Below are 11,049 nucleotides of genomic sequence, written 5' to 3'. Positions count from 1 at the left end.
CATTTCACGGTAAAGTCTACACCCGTTGTATTCCGTGCATGTGAAAATAAAATGTGATTTTAACTTCCACTTCAACAACCACACAAACACTATTCTCTCTGACAATCTCAGTAGCCCTGGAACACACAACAGCACACAACACATTGCATTAGGCAGAGGCGGACTGAGACCAAAAATCAGCCCTGGCATTTTTAATACACCAGCCCAATTTTTGTACTTTGAGGCCCCAATTATTAGCCAGATAATGATAATTTAACTAAAAAATATATATGAATTAGACAGGCCCTATGGGCTCAAATATGACCAGTCCACCCCTGGCATCAGGATTAAAAAACACACAACCTGCCTGAAGGCACCACACCTAGATATTTACAGGCTCATAGATGATGTAGGTCAGGGGTGGGCTGCTGAATCAAGAGGGCAGGACAACAACGTAGTCTGATACATCCACATCTAGACAAGAGAGGGACAGAGAAAAGGACACAAGTAGTGAGTGGCTATTTAAGGATGATTATTTTTATTTTTTACCTTTATTTAACTAGACAAGTCAGTTAAGAACAAATTCCTATTTTCAATGCGGCCTAGGAACAGTGGGTTAACTGCCTTGTTCAGGGGCAGAACGACAGATTTGTACCTTGTCAGCTCGGTGATTCAAACTTGCAACCTTTCAGTTACTAGTCCAATGCACTAACCACTATACTACCCTGCCGTCCTGATAACGATCTGGACATCTGATAAAGGTCTGAAAAAAGTCAGTGACAGATGGAAGTGAAACTAATAGACAGACAATGTTACTTACTTTCATAATCAGGCACCTCGTCGATGACATTGGGGGCGGGAAGTTGTAGCAGTGTCTTCCTCTTGACTGAGTGGCGCAGATGCTGAGCCAATCCCTGCCCCCGACGCTTATAATGGCGGACCAGCTCCTCTAACGTCTTAAAGAATTTCTCCTCTACACCAGACGCTGTCTACACACAGACAGTCAGACCATCAGAAACACACACACACACAAACGAACACGAACACACACACACACACACACACACACACACACACACACACACACACACACACACACACACACACACACACACACACACACACACACACACACAGGGTGTACCTGCAGGGTGTAGCTTCCAGTGTGGGTCTGGAGGATTCTGTAGGTATACACCACCTTCTTTTTACTGCAGAAACACAACACACAAATACAGCACCAGTCAAACATATGAACACACCTACTCATTCAAGGGTTTTTCTTTATTTTTACAATTTTCTACATTGTAGAATAATGGTGACGACATCAAAACTATGAAATAACACATATGGAATCATGTAGTAACCAAAAAAGTGCTAAACAAATCAAAATATACTTTATATTTGAGATTCTTCAAAGTAGCTACCCTTTGCCTTGATGACAGCTTTGCAGACTCTTTGCATTCTAACAACCAGCTTCATCTGGAATGCTTTTCCAACAGTCTTGAAGGAGTTCCCACATATGCTGAGCACTTGTTGGCTGCTTTTCCTTCACTCTGCGGTCCAACTCATCCCAAACCATCTCAATTGGTTTGAGATCGGGTGATTGATTGTGGAGGCCAGGTCATCTGATGCAGTACTCCATCACTCTCCTTCTTGGTCAAATAGCCCTCACACAGCCTGGAGGTGTGTTGGGTCATTGTCCTGTTGAATTTTTTTTTATAGTTCCACTAAACGCAAACCAGATGGGATGCGTATCGCTGCAAAATGTGCCTTGAATTCTAACTAAATCACAGACAGTGTCACCTGCATCATCAAACTTCCTACTACATGCTTCACGGTGAGAACCACACACGCGGAGATCATCTGTTCACGTACTCTGTGTCTCAGACACGGTGGTTGGAACCAAAAATCTAACATTTGGACTCATCAGACCAAAGGACAGATTTCCACTGATCTAATGTCCTTTGCTCATGTTTCTTGGCCCAAGCAAGTCTCTTCTTATTGGAGTCCTTTAGTAGTGTTTTCTTTGCAGCAATTCGACCATGAAGGCCAGATTCACGTAGTCTCCTCTGAACAGTTGATTACTTGAACTCTGTGAAGCGTTTATTTGGACTGCAGTTTCTGAGGCTGGTAAATCTAATGAACTTTTCCTCTGCAGCAGAAGTACCTCTGCTGCAGGTCTTCCTTTCCTGTGGCGGTCCTCATTAGAGCCAGTTTCATCATAGCGCTTGATGGTTTTTGCATAATGACTGACCTTCATGTCTTAAAGTAATGATGGACTGTCATTTCTCTTTGCTTATTTTAGCTGTTCTTGCCATAATATGGACTTGGTGTAGCAATGTGCACTGAGAGTCAGGAAGCAAGTACAGTGACTGAATATTTAATAAAGAAACGGAACATAATACAAAACAAGAAACACTACCACATACCGACATGAAACAGAAACAACAGCAGGGGAATGAACCAAAGGGAGTGACACAAATAGGGCAGGTAATCAAGGAGGTGATGGAGTCCAGGTGAGTGTCATTAGGCGCTGATGCGCGTGACAGGTGTGCGCAATAAACAGCAGCCTGGTGACCTAGAGGCCAGAGAGGGAGCACACGTGACACTTGGTCTTTTACCAAATAGAGCTATCTTCTGTATACCAACCCTGACTTGTCACAACACAACTGATTGGCTCAAACGCATTAATAAGGAAAGAAATTCCACAAATTAACTTTTAAGAAGGCACACCTGATAATTGAAATGCATTCCAGGTGACTACATCATGAAGCTGGCTGAGAGAATGCCAAGAGTGTGCAAAGCTGTCATCAAGGCAAAGGGTGGCTACTTTGAAGAATCTCAAATCTCAAATATATTTTGATTTGTTTAACACTTTTTTGGTTACTACATGATTCCATATGTGTTATTTCATAGTTTTGATGTCTTCATTATTATTCTACAATGTAGAAAATAGTAAAAATAAATAAAAGTCCTGCAATGAGTAGGTGTGTCCAAACCTTTTAATGTAATAATTTAAGATTCAAGTAACTTGTATTTCCTGAGAGGGAATTTCTGTGTGGTGACATGTTGATACATACAAGATCCATGACATCATAGAAACATAGAACACAAAAACATGTACAGTATAATAGATTAGATTAGAAGCAATCTATGCAATCACAGGCTATGCACAGAGTGTACAAAATATTAGGAACACCTGCTCTTTCCATGACATAGACTGACCAGGTGAAAGCTACGATCCCTTATTGATGTCACCTGTTAAATCCACTTCAATCTGTGTAGATGAAGGGGAGGAGACAGGTTAAAGAAGGATTTTTAAGCCTTGAGACAATTGAGACATGGATTGTGTATGTGTGCCATTCAGAGGGTGAATTGGCAAAACAAAAGATTGAAGTGCCTTTGATCGGGGTATGGTGCCAGGTGCACCGGTTTGAGTGCTACACTGCTAGGCTTTTCACACACAAAAGTTTCCCGTATGTATCAAGAATGGTCTACCACCAAAAGGACATCCAGCCAACTTGACACAACTATGGGAAAACACGGGCCGGCATCCCTGTGGAACGCTTTCGACACTTTGTAGAATCCATGCCCTGATGAATTGAGGCTTTTCTGAGGGCAAAAGGGGGAGCAAATCAATATTGGGAAGGTGTTCCTAATGTTTTGTGCACTCAGTGTATACATATTATATACAAATAAAAACTTCAATGTTTGATAGATAATAGCACAAAACTATGTAGAAGCTGCTCTCTTAGACTTATATGCCAGAGATCTACCGGTATACACTACAGTCGTGGCCAAAAGTTTTGACAATGACACAAATATTAATTTTCACAAAGTCTGCTGCCTCAGTTTGTATGATGGCAATTTGCATATACTCCAGAATGTTACGAAGAGTGATCAGATGAATTGCAATTAATTGCAAAGTCCCACTTTGCCATGCAAATGAACTGAATACCAAAAAAACATTTCCACTGCATTCCAGCCCTGCCACAAAAGGACCAGCTGACATCATGTCAGTGATTCTCTCATTAACACAGGTGTGAGTGTTGATGAGGACAAGGCTGGAGATCACTCTGTCATGCTGATTGAGTTCGAATAACAGACTGGAAGCTTCAAAAGGAGGGTGGTGCTTGGAATCATTCTTCTTCCTCTGTCAACCATGGTTACCTGCAAGGAAACACGTGCCGTCATCATTGCGTTGCACAGAAAGGGCTTCAAAGGCAAGGATATTGCTGCCAGTAAGATTGCACCTAAATCAACCATTTATCGGATCATCAAGAACTTCAAGGAGAGCGGTTCAATTGTTGTGAAGAAGGCTTCAGGGGCGCCCAAGAAAGTCCAGCAAGCACCAAGACCATCTCCTAAAGTTGATTCAGCTGCGGGATCGGGGCACCACCAGTACAGAGCTTGCTCAGGAATGGCAGCAGGCAGGTGTGAGTGCATCTGCACACACAGTGAGGCGAAGACTTTTGGAGGATGGCCTGGTGTCAATAAGGGCAGCAAAGAAGCCACTTCTCTCCAGGAAAAACATCAGGGACAGACTGATATTCTGCAAAAGGTACAGGGATTGGACTGCTGAGGACTGGGGTAAAGTAATTTTCTCTGATGAATCCCCTTTCCGATTGTTTGGGGCATCCGGAAAAAGCTTGTCCGGAGAAGACAAGGTGAGCGCTACCATCAGTCCTGTGTCATGCCAACAGTAAAGCATCCTAAGACCATTCATGTGTGGGGTTGCTTCTCAGCCAAGGGATTGGGATCACTCACAATTTTTCCTAAGAACACAGCCATGAATAAAGAATGCTACCAACACATCCTCTGAGAGCAACTTCTCCCAACCATCCAGGAACAGTTTGGTGACGAACAATGACTTTTCGAGCAGGATGGAGCACCTTGCCATAAGGCAAAAGTGATAACTAAGTGGCTCGGGGAACAAAACATCGATATTTTGGGTCCATGGCCAGGAAACTCCCCAGACCTTAATCCCATTGAGAACTTGTGGTCAATCCTCAAGAGGCGGGTTGACAAACAAAAACCCACAAATTCTGACAAACTCCAAGCATTGATTATGTAAGAATGGGCTGCCATCAGTCAGGATGTGGCCCAGAAGTTAATTGACAGCATGCCAGGGCGGATTGCAGAGGTCTTGAAAAAGAAGGGTCAACACTGCAAAAGTTTACTCTTTGCATCAACTTCATGTAATTGTCAATAAAATCCTGTGACACATATGAAATGCTTGTAATTATACTTCAGTATTCCATAGTAACATCTGACAAAAATGTCTAAAGACACTGAGGCAGCAGGCTTTGTGAAAATTAATATTTGTCATTCTCAAAACCTTTGGCCATGACTGTACATGGCCAAAAGTATGTGGAAATCCCTTAAAATTTCAGCCACACCCATTGCTGACAGGTGTACAAAATCGAGCACACAGACATACAATCTCCAGAGACACACATTGGCAGTAGATATATATATATCAATAAAATCTGTACCATAGAATAAGAATAAGTTAGAGGAAAAACAAAAAGAAATGGAGGAACTTATTCAAGAAAGAATATTTTATAACAATAAAGCGAACTGGATGGAATATGGGGGAAAATGCAGCAAATTATTTTTTCATCTTCAACATAGAAATACTCACAAAAAGAATTGACTGAAACTTGTTACAAATGACGGAGTCACCCATGTTCACCAAATGATATTTTGAAAGAAGCAAAGTAAGCAAAGTACTTTAAACATATGTTTTCCTTTCATCTCCACTAACCAAAGTTAATTGTAAAGATTTTTTCCCTATTAATAATGTAAAATTAACAGCTGTACAGAAAGAATAATGTGAATGCCAAATTACAGAGGAGGAACTTCTTGATGCAATTAAAGCCTTTAAGTCTGGGAAAAGTCTAGGGCTGGATGGCATACAAGTTGAGGTATACCAAACCTTTTTTGATGTACTCAGAGGACCATTATTAGCATGTTTTAACCACTCCTATAAAAATGGTAGATTATTAGATACTCAACAAGGTCTGATTTCATTATTACTGAAACAGGACCCAAGTGGTAAATATAAAGATCCAGTCCATTTAAAAGATTGGAGGCCCCTTACACTTCAGTGTTGTGATGCAAAATAATTATAGAAAAATGCATAGCGCATAGAATTAAAAAGGTATTGTCGTATATTAATCATCCTAATCAGACAGGTTTTTTACATGGACAATAAATTGGAGATAATATAAGACAAGGACTGGAAACAATAGAACACTATGAAAAATCAGTGAAACATGGTATTTATAGCTGACTTTAAAAAGGCTTTTGATAAAGTACGACTGGAATTTATATATACATTTCTGGAATATTTCAATTTTGAAAAATCTCTTATACAATGGGTTAAAGTTATATATATATATATATATATATATATATATATATATATATATATATATATATATAGTAACACTAGGTGTAAAATAGTAAATAATGTATATTTCCCAGAAAGTATTAAACTGTCAAGAGGAGTAAAACAAGGGTGTCCACTATCGGCGTATCTATTTATTATGGCATCAAAATGTTAGCTATTAAAATCAGATCCAATAATTCTATCAAGGGCCCAGAAATCCAGTGCTTAAAAACAAAGGTGTCATTGTACGGTGATGATTCATGTTTACTTTTAAATCCACAATTTGGATCCCTCCACAGCCTCATAGAGGATCTATATACATTTTCTAACCTTTCTGGGTTACAATCAAATTATGATAAATGTACCATATTACGTATTGGATCACAAAAAATATATATAACTTTTACATTACCGTATAGTTTACCAATAAAATGGTCTGATGGTGAAGTGCACATACTCAGTGTTCATATGCTGAAAGAAAGAAATGCTCTCACTACAATACATTTTTATAGTAAGTTAGCAAAATAAATAAGACCTTGCTACTGTGGAAAGGAAAATACCTGCCTATTTGTGGAAAAATCACCCTGATTAACTCTTTAGTCATATCCCAGTTTACCTATTTGCTTATGGCCATGGCTACACCTAGCAAACCGTTTTTTGAATTATATGAGCAAAAAATATTCCATTTTATTTGGAATGGCAAGGCAGACAAAATGAAACGGGACTATTGATATAATATGTCACACATGCAGCTAACAAAAATATATGTAAATGTCTGCTCTATTCAAAATTACAACCAACTAATTGCAGCATTACTGCAAAAATGGAAGAGGCAAGTGGAAGGGGGAGAAAGTAAGGAACTTGTCTGTCTGCCCTGCATTAAAGACCAAAATTGGCTAAAGAAAATTGTGATAAATAAAAAAGTATACCAGTTTCATTTAAGGACCAAAACATTTACAGCTGTGCCATATAGATTGCAAAATAGTTGGGAAGAGATTTTCAATGTACCGATTCCATGACACATGGTTTATGAATTGATACACAAAACAACTGGATTCAAAACTTAGAGTTTTTCCATTTAAATTATTATACAAAATTATTGCAACCAATAGAATGTTATATATATGGGGGATACAGTTCTGCAGATTTAGCTGCGAAGAGACAGAATCATTAGATCATTTTCAGTTTTTGGTCGCAGGTTCAGGAATGGCTGAAGAATTGCAACATTTACCTGGAGCTAACTCTGTAAATAGCACTGAAGGGTGATTTAAAAAGTCATAGTCAATCGACCAATACTATAATAGTACTCTTAGCAAAAATGTTTATCTTTAATTTAAAATATGTAGAATCTGTAAGATTAGAAATGTTCAGATCTTTTGTGAAACATCATAGCACAGTTGAAAATATATGGCAAATAGAAACTGGATGGTGTTCAGAGATCGATGGGAGGGGTTGAGTGTAGCTGAAGGATGGGACTAAAAACAAACAAAATATAATTATTTTAATATATACTGTATCCGTAAAATGTATATAGTATGTATAAGCTGGAAGTAGAAGCCTAAGTGTTGTTGTCCACTAGTTTACTCCAATTAGGGGAGGGGTGGCAGGGTTTGGGGAAAATATATGGGGGATTGGAAATGATGGAGACAATTACATTGATGGAAGCCACAATCTATATGCAAAAAATATATATAATAATAATAAAAAATAGAATGACTTTCAACATGTCACCGTTATAGGATGCCACCTTTCCAACAAGTCAGTTCATCAGATTTCTGCCCTGCTAGAGCTGCCCCGGTCAACTGTAAGTGCTGTTATTATGAAGTGGAAACATGTAGGAGTAACAACGTCTCAGTCACGACGTGGTAGGCCACACAAACTCACAGAATGGGACAGCCCAGAGTGCTGAAGCGCATATCTCGTAAAAATCATCTGTCCTCAGTTGCAACACTCAATACAGAGTTCCAAACTGCCTCTGGAAGCAACGTCAGCACAATAACTGTTCATCGGGAGTTTCATGAAATGGGTTTCCATGGCCAATCAGCCGCATATAAGCCTAAGATCCCCATGCGCAATGCGAAGCGTCAGCTGGAGTGGTGTAAAGCTCACCACTATTGGGATCTGGAGCAGTGGAAACGCATTCTCTGGAGTGATGAATCACACTTCACCATCTGGCGTTCCGGTGGATGAATCTTGGTTTGGCAGATGCCAGGAGACCACTACCTGCCCGAATACATCGTGCCAACTATAAAGTTTGACGGAGGAAGAATAATGGTCTGGGGCTGTTTTTCATGGTTCAGGCTAGGCCCCTTAGTTCCAGTGAAGGGAAATCTTAATGCTACAGCATACAATGACATTCTAGACAATTCTGTGCTTCCAACTCTGTGGTAACAGTTTGGGGAAGGTTCTTTCCTGTTTCAGCATGACAATACACCCATGCACAAAGCGAGGTCCATACATAAACGGTTTGTTGAGATTGATGTGGAAGAACTTGACTGACCTGCACAGATCCCTGACCTCAACTCCATCGAACACCTTTGGGATGAATTGGAATGCTGACTGCGAGACAGGCCTAAACGCCCAACATTAGTGCCCGACCTCACTAATGCTCTTCTGGATGAATGGAAGCAAGTCCCTGCAGCAATGTTTCAACATCTAGTGGAAAGCCTTCCAAGAAGAGTGGACGCTGTTATAGCAGCAAAGGGGGGAACAACTCCATATTAATGCCCATGTTTGACGAGCAGGTGTCCACATACATTTAGCCATGGAGGGTAGGGGGCTGTACTGATCATGGAGTGTGTAATGTGTAAGGTTATATGTTACCCTTCTTCCTCACAATTTTTTTTTATAGATGTCACAGGGGTTCCTGGCTTTCTCCAATGAGTACTGACTAGTGTTCCCTAGAGCACCAAACCACCCTACAATATTAAAACTAGGATGGATTCTATAAAGCATTTATAAAATGCTTGGACGATGGATTGGTGTACATTAAACGTCCTACATTTCTGTAAAAAGAACAAGGAGTGTAATACTCACTAGACACACAGGCACATGGCTCCTTGGATGGTTTCACTGTCTCTGATGAGGTAGGCTCCATCCTTCCCCCTCTTCCCCAGCAGATCCTCACAGTCCAGTTTACTGATCGCCCCATGGTACATCAGTAGAGGCGATGCCATTATAACTATCCCAACAGCGGGGCAACAGGGGGTCAACACCCTCCCTCTCTACCTCTCTTCCTGTATCCGTCCACTCAGGCCTGGTCCTCCCACTCTCCTCAGTCAGTCCTCACCTCTTCTTTTGATATTCTCCCCTGTTTCTTCACTCCACTCTTCTCTTTCTCGCCTGTCCTCTCCTCTCCCTGTGTTCTCTGTCTCCTCACCCCAGAGAGAAGCTAGCAGAGGTAGCGTTGGTAAAGTTACTCTCTGATAATCAATCAACCAATCTTTCCATAATCTGCAGTGAGAGCAGACAGACACAGACAGAGAACACTCTTCAAAGGTTCAATATCTCACAGACCCTCTTTCAAACACGCCTCTGCGGCCACAAGATCACAGGAAGTGTGTGAAAGAGAGAGAGAGAGAGAGAGAGAGAGAGAGACAAGAAAAGGGCAACCAGTGAAGAACAAACACCATTGTGAATACAACCATATTTATGTTTATTTATTTTCCCTTTTGTACTTTGCACATAATAGGACATTTGAAATGTCTTTATTGTTTTGGAAATGTTGTGACTGTAATGTTTACTGTTCATTTTTATTGTTTATTCCACTTTTGTTTATTATCTACTTCACTTGCTTTGGCAATGTTAACATATGTTTAACATGCCAATAAAGCCCCTTGAATTCAATTCAAAATTTAATTGAGAAAGAGAGAGAGAGAGAGAGAGTATGCGCTTGGTGGGTTCTAAACGGATTAGCTATTGAGAGGAAGACAGTTTCCCCCTTGTGGAATGAAGGCATGTATGTATGAAGGCATGTAAGTGTAGGCCAGTTTACCAGTTCTGACGAGAAGCAGCCAAGCTACCCTGGGCTGACCTTTCTGAGCTCTGTGGTCCCGCTTCCATTCCCTGCTCAAGTTCAAGCCTTCGGGCAAGATTTTATTTGTGAAGTGGACATGAGCACTGGGCAGTCAAAGCGGGAAAACGAGGTTGGGGGATGGTAAGAAAGGTTGTCAGTAGATGGAGTACACCTACAACTGGTCTGGAAGTTACATTTCGTAACAGGTTAAGAGAACATAACCTAACCCTAACCCTCTTCCTAACCTTAACTTAATTCTTCTAACCTGTTATGTTAATTCTCCTAACCTACCACCAGGTTAGATAATCAGTGTTGCTGCTAGTCACTCTCGAAATAACTCAGTTGCTGGACAGTAGCTCATACTTCGTTTTCCAGTGTTTACAGACTGATTAACCTACTTCTATTCAACCAGAGTCAGAATGCCCCGTAACCAGTGTTGGGGGTAACACATTACTTTTATGACTAACAGAGTAATGTAACAAGTAATATTATTACAGTTACTTTTTCAAACAACTTGTGCGCAAAGGATACTGATAGCCACAAAGTTCAACTGGCACAATCATCAGGTAGTGTGTGTGTGTGTGTGTGTGTGTGTGTGTGTGTGTGTGTGTGTGTGTGTGTGTGTGTGTGTGTGTGTGTGTGTGTGTGTGTGTGTGTGTGT

General features: G+C 40.5%; 1 protein-coding gene across 1 annotated transcript; it reads right to left on the bottom strand.

The window, feature by feature from the left end:
• Window positions 1-263: 263 nt before the first annotated feature.
• Window positions 264-9,909, bottom strand: LOC115151793 (SH2 domain-containing protein 1B-like). The gene is made up of 4 exons (XM_029696028.1): window positions 9,410-9,909; window positions 1,124-1,187; window positions 800-968; window positions 264-453 (listed from the first exon to the last, which is right to left on the bottom strand). The coding sequence occupies exons 1-4, from the start codon at window positions 9,547-9,549 to the stop codon at window positions 413-415; spliced, it is 414 nt and encodes a 137-aa protein (XP_029551888.1). The 5' UTR covers window positions 9,550-9,909; the 3' UTR covers window positions 264-412.
• Window positions 9,910-11,049: the final 1,140 nt, after the last annotated feature.

Source organism: Salmo trutta, chromosome 2, assembly GCF_901001165.1.
Source record: "Salmo trutta chromosome 2, fSalTru1.1, whole genome shotgun sequence".
Taxonomy (NCBI): domain Eukaryota; kingdom Metazoa; phylum Chordata; class Actinopteri; order Salmoniformes; family Salmonidae; genus Salmo; species Salmo trutta.
Note: the sequence above shows the minus strand (reverse complement) of the source record. Positions and strands in the feature narration are given on the sequence as shown.

Bases quoted from the DNA above. Each gene is read 5' to 3' on its own strand.
- LOC115151793 (XM_029696028.1), bottom strand. From the start codon at position 9,549: ATGGCATCGCCTCTACTGATGTACCATGGGGCGATCAGTAAACTGGAC. The intron at 1,188-9,409 runs GTGAGTATTACA...GTGTTTCTGCAG, and splicing joins GCCATGTGCCTGTGTGTCTA to TAAAAAGAAGGTGGTGTATA. The intron at 454-799 runs GTAAGTAACATT...TCTCTTGTCTAG, and splicing joins CGAGGTGCCTGATTATGAAA to ATGTGGATGTATCAGACTAC.